The sequence below is a fragment of the Mesoplodon mirus genome, assembly GCF_964341445.2.
Source record: "Mesoplodon mirus genome assembly, chromosome: 8".
Taxonomy (NCBI): domain Eukaryota; kingdom Metazoa; phylum Chordata; class Mammalia; order Artiodactyla; family Ziphiidae; genus Mesoplodon; species Mesoplodon mirus.
Window position 1 is genome coordinate 85,693,367 of NC_138984.1, and position 12,429 is coordinate 85,705,795.

A 12,429-nucleotide genomic window follows, 5' to 3' on the forward strand; every position below is an offset into this window, starting at 1 on the left:
CCACCAAATTCATTTAGTAGTATGAACAATACGAATCCCTCAAAAGTCTTCAAATTAAGTTTTAATTTCATTAAATACTTATAATGTCATTCTAAAAGTTTATCACCAGGAGAGTGAAATGTGAAATTAACAAAAGGCACTATTAAAGGCTAACAGAAAGGGCAGTGCAGAAAAAAAGAAGAAGAAAATTTTTACCAATTAACTTCAAATTTATCCTTATTAAATGTCCTCAAATTTTTCTTCATTATATTCTTTAATATATCTTAAATATGGATATGAGAGACATGAGCCATTGGAAATATGAACCAACGAACAAGAAAACCACGTTGAATGTACAGAGATGGGTTTTGAAACTACTGCCCATAATCCTATTTTTGCTTGAGTATGGTTGTATAGATTGAGGAGTAGGGTAGGAGGAGGAAAAGGGATAAATATTATGAAATTCCTAGGGAGGTTTTCTTTCCTAACTATATATATGCCCCCTCCATGCCCACCCTCAATCACTGAGCTGGATATTACTGAGGGGAGCATACTGCATCTCCCTCAGGTGTGTTTAACTCGATTACTTTAGAACCTTAATGTTTTCCTCTCTCTGCACTTCATTTCCTTCTTTGGGGGGTGGGGGGTCGTTAATCTCTCTTCAAATGCATAAATATATACATCAAAACCCTTAAATGGGAATAAGTGTTAAAATGGACAGGTTTTGATTCTGTCAGTTCCCCCATTCTGTTTAAACAAGCCCAACCCTATCTTCTCAACAGCAAATAAATGTAACAGTTCAACTCTCTGGCAAACTTTAAATATTTAGTACACTTCCTGAAAAAGAAATCACAGCTACTGTATTAGGGGGATGAAGCTCCTTGATGTTAAAAACACTAGCCAAGGTGCTGACACCAAGCCTTAGCACATACAGGTACAATGCCTTACTACTATACTTTCCTCCAGCTTTCTGCCTCCTTTTAACCTTTTTTCAGGACTTTGATGGATTCCATATTTTTTTTAAGTATGAAAAGATTTAACTTTCTACACAATAATGAGAAGAACCTAATCTTCTAGACTCTCTCTGTACATATGCATATAAACAGCATGGAGTTACAGTTCTTGGCCAGTGGCCAAGCAGTTGTTCTCTCTTTTTTGTGAAACAGTGATCTCTACACTGAACTTACAAACCTGAATAAATTAAACCCTGCTCTAACCAATGGTTAACATGACTTCTAAGATTCTTTCCAAAATTTAAAAAATTCCATTGCCTATATAACTGGATAAATATCAAACACTACAGAAGTAAAACACATTTTACTGCTAAATTTTCACTTTGGTAAGTGAACAATCATCTACTACCAAGTAAAGACGTATAATTATAAATGGTGGGGAAAAAGCCAGGAGTATGTTTGTAGGTTTACAATGAGTAGGAAGTAGAGTATACACTGGGAGCTTTCCTATCTACAGCTAGTTCCATGTTCTCTCAGCACAGGCAGATTTCACAGATAGTACTCATTTTTAAATGGAAGCAGTACTAAGCACAAAATGTCAAGTTTAGAATTCCAACACTCTTCTTGGCACTTTTCTTGCCCACACATGCCAAGAAGTCAGGAACCTCATAATATTCTTCACAGGCTTAATGGTGACTTTTTCTAGTATAATGCATTTTCACTAGATTTCCACTGAAAACTACTTCCTACACAAGTAGCATCTTGTGTTATGTTCTAGAGAAACATAATGTACAAGGTGGTTGGCTCTGAGAGAAAAATTTCTTGAATATAAAGGTGCACACACAGTTTTAGAGATTAATCCCTCTAGCATTAAGTACTTTCATATTTTTATTCGAAACTAAAGTGACGAGATGCCACATATGCAAACTTATTCTTTGTGGTCATAATAAGGATTTGATAAATCAGATGACAGTGGTATTCTAGAAAGAAAGACCAAAGGAGATATCAAACTTCAAGAATATTTGGGGGTTAATTCACCTAAAACCAATGCCCTGTATCCTCCACTGTTCAAAAGGCTTGCAGACAATCCATTGTCTTCCATTTCAACTAGTTGCATGGTCCACTGTGAAGGAGTGAGAAAAGAGCTGTGTGCTTGTTCTTGACCTGTAAAGATTTCATCATGGAAGATTAATACTGATGCTGCGGCTGCCTGTTACTGGTTGTTTCTCTTTGCAGGTGCCAAAATCGGTCAGAGAACAGGATTTCAGTGGCAGAGTTGTTGCTATACTGTTATCTCTTCAGAACGGAGGCACAAGGAGAGATGAATGCCACATCGCAAGGAGCAAAGGAGAGAGAGAGAAAGAAATGGTGTCAGGTGGCATGTTGGATGCGGTTTTTGTTTTAGTAGAGATTGAGAGGACTGTAATTGTTTAGCTGATTCCTTCGGTCTGCAAAGATACACTTGTGTTGGTGCTGATGGTTCTTGACTAATCCTGTTTCAGTTACAAGTTGGTTATGTTTTTCCAATAAAAATTTCTGACACTTATATTCAGGGCTTCTCTCTCTCTCTCTCTCTCACACACACACACCCCAAAACACATACATTAAAGCCAATCCCTACAATACTATCTAATATTCCATATTGAGATGTCAAATCTTCTATACGCAGTCTCTCCAACTAATCAAATATTTAAAATCCAGAAGACAAAAAAATTCGAAGACTAGAAAATAAGAAGCAACACCTCCACATGCTGTTCACATCACAGACTTGAATAATAGCAGTGGCATGACATAGTTATTGGTCCCAATAACTTTCAAAATTCTTACTTCCTCTTTATTTTGGCATATTATGATTGGTAACTTGTATCTTTTAAATGATAATATGACTACGGAGATCAACTATTACAAGGAAAACGGTTTTTCAGGGATTTTTTAAAAAGTTGTTTGTGTTAGTTTAGTAACAATTCTTGGAAAGCACATCCACGTAGTTTTCTTCAATTCCAGAATAAAGATCTGAACTATACAAACAACAACCTAGCAGAACTCCTCAAATCACAAAGATAAATGACTGTCCCATAACTAGACTGTATCAAAGACTGGTATCAAAACAGGATCAACCATAAAAGCTAACTGGATGTGGTTTATCAGTTTCCTTAACTCCAGAGACCCCACACGTGGCCCAGGTGGGATGGGATTCTACATGGGAGGTAGCTGCTCGGCCTCAAAGGAACAACTTGTTGCAGACAGGAGATTATTCCCATCGCAACTACAAGCTTTTCATGAGTGATAATTAAGGAAGTCTGTGCATCATTACTAGTAGCAAAAAAGTTATTTTTTAATAAGTTTTAGGAATAATTTGTACAGTCTCCATATACTTTACTATATAGCTCTTTTCTGTTCTATTCAATTAAATCTTTAGCTCTATAAAAGGTAAAATTATACTAGAGTGTATTTACACATTTTAACCAAAAAAAGGTGCTTTCCCTGTTGACCTTTAAAAATAAACTTAGAATGAAAAACAATGAAGCAGCTAATAATAAAGAAATATTCTAGTTGATAGAACAGTCACTAACAGGATACCCAAGGAAAGTAATATATAAGAGAAAGAAAGAAGTATGTGTATGTGAAAAACTTAACTGCTCTCCTTTATCTGCAATGAAAATGAAACAGCATGTTTCTGGGAAAAAAAAAAAAAAGAGCAAACATTCACACTACTCTAAGAAACATGCAGAGAAAGCTACGAGTGAATTAATTCTTCTGAATACAAAAGGATCAACTTGCTGTTTATCTACAACTAGAGAATTGTAGGAATAAAGCTAAGGGTACTGCCACTGAAATAGGAGGAAAAAAAAAGAAAGAGCAGCGAGAAAAAGTTCAAGTTTTTGCTTTGCCAGTTCCTAGCTGTATTAATTTAGACAAAGCAAACAGAGAAGATCTTGGCATTCAAATTTAACATTAATGTTCACTTTAGAATGGTTAAAACTTCAAAGTGAATAAAATGTAATATTATGTAATTCTCCTGAAATGGGAATTTGAATCATGCCTGACTTAGGCAGTGTGGAAATAAAGTGAATTTTGGTGAATGAGCAATAATTTCACAAACTGATTAATAACTAAAACAATAAATATTAAATAATCCTTGCTATATTAAAAAGATGATGCTGCATAATAACTTTCCTAATTTCAAAAGAAAATAAGCTCTTAAGTTTACATTTACTATTTGGTGGTTACCAGAAATATGTATTTATTTTAGCCATGGACTTACTGCTCAACTCTCATTTGTTACTCTATCACACTAACAGATTCATTGGATTTGGATTTATTATGTTTCTAACCCTACAGAATAGTATAGAACATGAAGTGAATTTTATGATTTATTCAATGGTAAATATACTTCCTCATATTTCAGCTTCTCTATTCAATTATTATGATTATCTTTATAAAATACAATGCACATCATAAATTATTTATCTCAAGAAAAAGTAAATAGGCCTTCTAGTCTCCTGTGTCCAAATGGTATGGGTTTTGTCAATGATGGACATTTTTTCCTTTGGTGTCAACAAATTTAATCTAATAATTCCATTTAACTTCAAGAGTTTTTATTAAAGGGAGAGTGACAGTCACCTTTGCTAATGCAGGAGTATGCTGGGCTCCATATCTAAACCCTAAGCTGATGTAGGTCACATGATTAATTCCTATGCAGGTTACATGGACACCAAATATTCACAGATCAGATCCAGCCTATGGCAGAAGCTATATAGTTACATGTCAGGGCATAGTTCATGTTGGCTTAAGATAGAGGTGATAACATCTTTTCTTTTAACTCAAGCTTGCTCTCTATGTGTTAAAAGTGTCCAATCTACCTGTGTTTTAGAAAACAAAATGACCTATTTTTAATGCCCTACTTTTCAACTGTGCCTTAGAATGCCAAATAACTTATTTTTAACACATGTAACTGAATGATTATTATTTTTAAATTGTATGACTCAAAAATTAATACCCAGTGGTAAGCAGGCAACTGCTATTTATTTGTGCTCTAAGGTGATACTACTTACTCAATTTTGTTCTCTGTGTGTACTACTAGCCACTTTCTTCATAATGCATTCATTCTCCTCACCCAAAATAGTCTTTCAGAAGAAAATGTGAGAATTCAAGACATGATAGTATATTTCAGCATTATTTCATCCACTCTCCCAAAATATTCCATGATGGAGATCAAAGAAAAGTAATGTTGTAAATTGGTTAAGAAGAAGATAAAGTTAGAAATCTAAAACTGCTCAGCAAATTTGATAAAAGCTGAAAAAAAATAAAATAGGAAAAAGATTACGGAGGGGACAATTATTAGAAAGAATGAGTAAATACAAAAAATGGAGAAGTCAAACACTGGGAAAGAAGATAATATGGAGGTTAGAAGAAAAGGTGTAGTAATCTACAACAGCTTACAACTGTTTATATAATATCTAGACATTTAAGTATATGTACCTCACTTACAAAATAGAAGTGTTTCAGAGAAATGAAATATTTTCAATGTACCAGGAAAGCTTTAAAATCAACTAACCACCCACCAACCAAAAATAAAAACAAACCCTCCTCTGAATCCTTTTAAGCGTTTTTGTAATACAAATAGTTGATTCCTAATTTAACTGCTTTATAATTTCAGATTTTATAATAAGTTTTCATAAAATCTCATCATTAGAAAGAGTAATTTGAAATTTACTATTATATGTGAAAATAATAACCCTCCAGTTAATTATATTCTTTAGTATCCCATTATCATGAGAGGCTGGTTAGAAAATAATTGATAAATCTTTATATGGGACATCAAACACAGGTCTCTATGAATTTATTATCAAAATAGCTTAGGTGGGCAGACAAATACTTGTACTAATTCTGAACTACAAAATCCCCTCTTCCCTTCCATAGTCCCATTACAACTCCATCAGATACAAAACAGACTGAAGTTGCCTGCTTATACCAAAGAGCAAGAGAAATGTCAATAATTACAATAGAATACAAAATCAAAACAGAGCAGAATAAATCATTTTAGAATGTACTGTTCAAGTAGTTTAGGTTGAAACTTTTCTGAGCAGGGGCATAGACAGATATGACATAGTAAAGAACACTAACACAAATTACACACACATATATATATATGTGTATATACATATACACACAAAACATAATTTTTTTCTTTTCCCTGTAGTTAAATGGCAGGGATCTGAAGCATGGTGATAACATTCCAAAAACAAAAACATCTATAGTGAGATGGTAGCTGCTGCAAGAATGGGTTTCTCTGACCTACCTTACCCTACCCCAGGGAGATGACTTCATAGATACTACCTTCAATTAGTTCACTAACTCAGGTTTAGCTATTATTCAGCCTATTAAAAAAACGTAAGTAACGTGACAAGCAGAAAGCAGAATTTAAAAATTGGATCAAAGGCAAAGAATTTTATATCTGTCGGTAACTTCATTTTGAGGGGGAAAATCTACTCTATTATTTCTTTGAAGTGGTTTGAACTAAAAAACAATGAACTGATTACAATTCCAGAGTTTACAAACAAGTACAAAGCTACACATTATAAAAATTTACTAATAACATATAACAATGTTTTTCTAAATTATATCACTTCATATTATTACTGATGATCAGGTTCTACTAAATTTGCCAATGTACATATTTTAATTGAAACATTTAATTGAGCATTCAATATCTTCAAAGTTAAGCCAAAGAAGCAGTTTGTTATTAATTTATACTTATTTCAATTTATTATGAAATGGACACAAACAATATGGAATCTTACATTTCATCTTAAAAATGAAGCATTTTTTAACAAAAAGATAGCATTTAACAGAGTAATTGTAAGAACCTGGAGGTCTGGCCAGGAATTATTCCTCCATTATAGGGACATGGTATCATCAGCATCTCAAATGTCTGTAAGTTGTCACAAGGTAAAGGAATGTTATTTTAATATATTCAACATAAAAATGCAACTTTAATGCCCCTGTTTTTTGGTCCAAAGTTTTTAATTTAGGTGCTTTCTCTCTTAAGTTTTGACTTCTTCAATAAGAAACTTATAACACAACTTTCCACAACCTCTGGTAAACTAAAAATCCAGGATATGTTTCACATACCTTTTTGAGATGTCCTAGTCTAAGTTTGAAAATTTCTTCCTGTTCATGATATTCTGCCAAAGTCAACCTGTCAAAATGAAATTGTAATTCTAGATATTAAGATTAACACTTATTATTTCTTATTAACAACCAACAAAAAATAAGATAAATTTAATCATATGGAAATACTAAAATGTTGACAACTTTCAGCCCAAAATACATAAGCCAAAAGTATTCCTCAGAATACATCTTATTGAAGGTATTCTTCAGAATACATCTAATACTTACAGATGGAACAACCGACTGATTCGTAAGTTCAACAACTATTTAATGAGTACCACGAATCAAGTGATATTCTAGAATTTAGATCTTAAGGATACAATGAAAAAGACAGTTTCTCCTTACACTCTGGTTTGAACTTACACTCCATAGTGGGGGTAAGAAAGCAGAAGAGAAACAATTTAGTCCAGAAATAAAATAATCCTAAATAACAGTAAGTGTTATGAAGAAAATTAGAAAGGGTGGTGTGATAATGACTGTATTACACTAACTTGCACTGAGTTTTAGGGAGGTAATCTTGATCTAAATATCAAAAAGGACCTAGGGGAGTATGTTCTAGACATAGGTTAAAGCAAGGACAAAGACACTAAGATGGAAACGGGTTGATATATGAGAAGAGGAAAAAATGCAAGTATCAGAACATAGTCAAAGAGGCTGTCAGCAAAAGATGTAAAGCAGGGGGGCAGCTTCTGTATGGACTTTAGACCAAGGAAAGAATTTCATTTCACTTTAAGAGTACTGGGAAATCACTGCAAAGGGAATCAGTCCAATTTGGGCACTGGTTTAAAAAAAGAAAGAAACTAAGACATTTTTCCCTTCTCTGCTTCCATGTGCTAGTGAATAAGTGAGATACAGGGATGCTAAAACTATAGTCAAACCACCAAATTATTAATAAATATAACAGACATAAGACTTGAAAGTACTTTATGGTTGTTTTACTATTAATTTCAAATATTCCTATATAAATTTGAAAAATAATTGCAGCTAACCCTTGAACAACAAGGGTTTGAACCATGCAGGTCCACTTATACTAAGATTTTAAAAAATAAATACCTATTACAGTACTACATGATCTGTAGCTGGCTGAATCTGTGGATGCGGAACTGCAGAGGCCAGCTGTAAAGTTACGTGCTCAGTTTTCAACTGTGGGAGGGGTGGAGCCCCAACCCTCATGTTGTTCAGGGTTCAACTGTAGTCTAATGTATTTAGAACCATAACAAGACATATACATATTATAACATTTCCTAAGAAAAAATGATTCTGTATCATTAAAGTGAAAGGAAGAGAAAAAAAAACAAACAACAAAACAACTTCCATTTCATACACCAATACTGAAAAAATTGCTTTTATCTATCACATTCCCCTTGTTTGTTTACTTACGTGTTCTGGGTGTATTTGGTTAAGCTCCTAACCCAAGTATGACTTATTTACGCTTGGTGCAGGTCCCTCAGCAACATTCAGTATAAACGGTATTTCCCTTTAGCTAGATGCTAATTAAATTTACTAATTCTAAAGAAAGGGTATTCAAATGAAACAATAAAAAACCTCCAAGAAATTCAGTTAGCATTCCATTAGAAATATCTTAAGAGTGAAAAAATAAACATTTAAAATTAAATCTCTCTACCCAGTCTTAGGTTAACACAACCACTGGATTTTATTCTACTGAATATAGCAGTATAGTTGCAGCGGCTGCTTAAATTCAGAGAACTAAATGTTGCATTGTGAATGTGAAACATTCATGCAGATGGAATGAAAGAAGAAGGGGGTAAGGTGATATTTTTTTTAAATGAGGTTTGGAAACTAAAACCGATAATATCTCAACTAGCCCAGTAAAGTAAAGCCATAGGAATTTTGGCAAATAGCTTCTGGATTGGCATATATGCCACCAATGGAAATCACCTGTATAACAATATCATAACTTCCTATTCTTAAAATATGGTTTTAGGCCCAGTGGTAGACCACAGGATGGGCTCAGAACTAATTTTTTAAAAATATGTAAATATTCCGTTTGTTTCTATACAGGAATAAAATACAATTCTATACTTTGGTTTTTACTGAGTTAAAGTATAGCTAAATTTAGTATTCATAAATTAAAACTCATATGACTAATTTAGTTTCCTAAAATTTTTTTTAAATTATTAATTAATTTATTTATTTATGGCTGTGTTGGGTCTTCGTTTCTGTGCAAGGGCCTCCTCTGGCTGCGGCAAGCGGGGGCCACTCTTCATCGCGGTGCACGGGCCTCTCACTATCGCGGCCTCTCTTGTTGCGGAGCACAGGCTCCAGACGCGCAGGCTCAGTAGTTGTGGCTCACAGGCCTAGTTGCTCCGCGGCATGTGGGATCCTCCCAGACCAGGGCTCGAACCCGTGTCCCCTGCATTGGCAGGCGGACTCTCAACCACTACACCACCAGGGAAGCCCCGTCCTAAAATTTTTGATACTGTATTCTACTAAGAAGTTTGGCTATCATGCAAAACTGTACAGCTACTACACACACAGATGGCTGGGAATTTCTGCAATTTGGAGGGAAGATATTTTGTTGTCTTGAGTTGGTAGTAGTTTTCAATAGCTACTTTTCTTCTGAGTCAATAATAAATCAATGTCAATTAACTCCATGATGACTTAAGTTTGTTGAATACTGTTTGGTTAATCTTGTAGTATAATGTAATACATATTTGCTATTTACTAGCATTTAGTTCCAGTTGTTAACATGTTTGTGCTGTGGTTCAAATATAAATCATCCACATCCCTATAGCTAAAGCAAATGCACACAAATACTCCCTTCCCTAAATTTACTTAGTATAGTGATACTTCATTGATTTCAAAAGCTTTGACCTCAGAGCATTATTTTATAGGTCTAATCCTAATATGAAACACATACAATTCTCACCAAAGGTTAACAGTAACTTTCAGCAGCAGCAGAACTTTGCTATCTCCTTACTTCATTTCGATTATTACTACTATAAAACTTCAAATAAACAGCAAAAAAAAAAATGTATATATATATTAATTTCTCTCTGCTTGGTTTTAAAGCATCAATAAGCAGATTTCACAGACAGTATTAAATACTGTCTAAATACTATTAAATTAAATATTAAATATTAAATACTACTGACTTTCTTGGGCAGTGACTCTTACCATTTTGCGATCATGGATATCTAAAAATAACCTAGGGACTTCCCTGGTGGTGCAGTGGTTAAGAATCCACCTGCCAATGCAGGGGACACAGGTTCGATCTCTGGTCTGGGAAGATCCCACATGCCGCAGAGCAACTAAGCCCATGCGCCACAACTACTGAGCCTGCGCTCTAGAGCCCCCAAGCCACAACTACTGAGCCCGCGTGCCACAACTACTGAAGCCCACATGCCTAGAGCCCGTACTCCGCAACAAAAGAAGCCACCACAATGAGAAGCCTGCACACTGAAACAGAGAGTAGCCTCCGCTCGCCGCAACTAGAAAAAGCCAACGCGCAGCAATGAAGACCCAACACAGCCCAATAAATAAATAAATAAAATTATAAAAAAAAATCAGATGTGTTTGTATACACCAGCAATTGAACAATCTAAAAAAGATATTAAGAATACAATTCAATTTATAATAGAATCCAAAAGAATAAAATATGTAGGAATAAATTTAACTCAGGAAGTGACTTGTACACTAAAAACTACAAAATATTGCTAAAGAAATGAAAGCATACTAATTAAATGAAAGGACTTCTGTGTTCATGAATTAGAAGACTTACTATTGTTAAGAGGGCTATCCTCCCCAAAGTGATCCACAGACCCAATGTAATCCTGATCAAAATACACGTCACCCATTTACTAAAATGGGAAAGCTGATTCTTAAATTCATATCGAAATGCAAGGGTCCTCAAACAGACAAAACAATATTGAAAAAGAAAAAGTTAAAGGACTTACACTTCCTATTTCAAAAATTAAAACAAAGTTATATTCATCGAAAGAGTGTGGTACTGCCATAAGGATAGACACATACTGTATGATTCTTTTTAATGAAGTATCCAGAAGAAGCAAACAGACATAGAGAAAACAAACATAGAGAAAGCAGATTATTTGTTACCAGGAGGATGTAGGGAGGGAGGCATGGGGAGTGATTAATTAATGCGCATTAGGTGTTCTGGGTGAATAAAATGTTTTGAAACTAAAGGGAGGTTGTGGTTGCATAACATTGTGAATGCACTAAATGCCACTGAACTGTATATGCTTTTTTTAAAAATAAATTTATTTATTTTTTTGGTGGGGGGCTGTGTTGGGTCTTCGTTGCTGTGTGCGGGCTTTCTCTAGTTGCAGCGAGCGAGGGTTACTCTTCATTGCGGTGCGTGGGCTTCTCATTGCGGTGGCTTCTCTTGTTGCAGAGCACAGGCTCTAGGGCATGCGGACTAGTTGTGGCACGCGGGCTCAGTAGTTGTGGCACACAGGCTCTAGAGTGCAGGCTCAATATTTATGGCGCACGGGCTTAGTTGCTCTGCAGCATGTGGGATCTTCCCCGACTAGGGCTTGAACCCGTGTCCCCTGCATTGGCAGGCAGATTCTTTACCACTGCGCCACCAGGGAAGTCCCTGTATATGCTTTTAAGTGGCTACTTGTATGTTATGCAAATTTCACCTCAAATTTTTTTTTTTTAAGTATCACTGGGAAAAAGAAACAGGGGTGTGTGGGAAGGATAAAACTAGTCTGCCTCTGAAGAGCCCAATGTTCACAATAGAATAAAAACTGAATTGAGAACTAACGACTTACACCAAGTGCCAGTGTGGTGTGTAGAGTAATGGCCCCATAAAGATGTCCACATCCTAATCCTTGGACATGTGAGTACGCTAAGTTACACAACAAAGGAGAATTAAAGTAGCAGATGGGGGCTTCCCTCGTAGCGCAGTGGTTGAGAGTCCGCCTGCCGATGCAGGGGACACGGGTTCGTGCCCCGGTCCGGGAAGATCCCACATGTCACGGAGCAGCTAGGTCCGTGAGCCATGGCCACTGAGCCTGCACGTCCAGAGCCTGTGCTCCGCAACGGGAGAGGCCACAACAGTGAGAGGCCCGCGTACCGCAAAAAATAATAATAATAAAAAAAATAAAGTAGCAGATGGAATTAAAGTTGCTAATTAGCTGACTTTAAAATAGGGATTTAGGGACTTCCCTGGTGGTCCAGTGGTTAAGACTTCACATTCCAATGCAGGGGGTGTGGGTTCAATCCCTGGTCGGGGAGCTAAGATCCCACATGCCTCGCGGCCAAAAAGCCAAAACATAAAACAGAAGCAGCACTGTAACAAATTCAATACAGACTTTTAAAATGGTCCACATCAAAAAAA

General features: G+C 35.5%; 1 protein-coding gene across 1 annotated transcript in view; it reads right to left on the reverse strand.

The window, feature by feature from the left end:
• The window catches only part of TLK1 (tousled like kinase 1), a 154,979-nt gene that overhangs the window by 23,962 nt on the left and 118,588 nt on the right, over window positions 1–12,429 (reverse strand). The window contains exon 12 of the mRNA XM_082630335.1: window positions 7,068–7,134. Coding sequence (XP_082486461.1) covers window positions 7,068–7,134 — 67 coding nt within the window. The remainder of the gene's footprint in view (window positions 1–7,067; window positions 7,135–12,429) is intronic.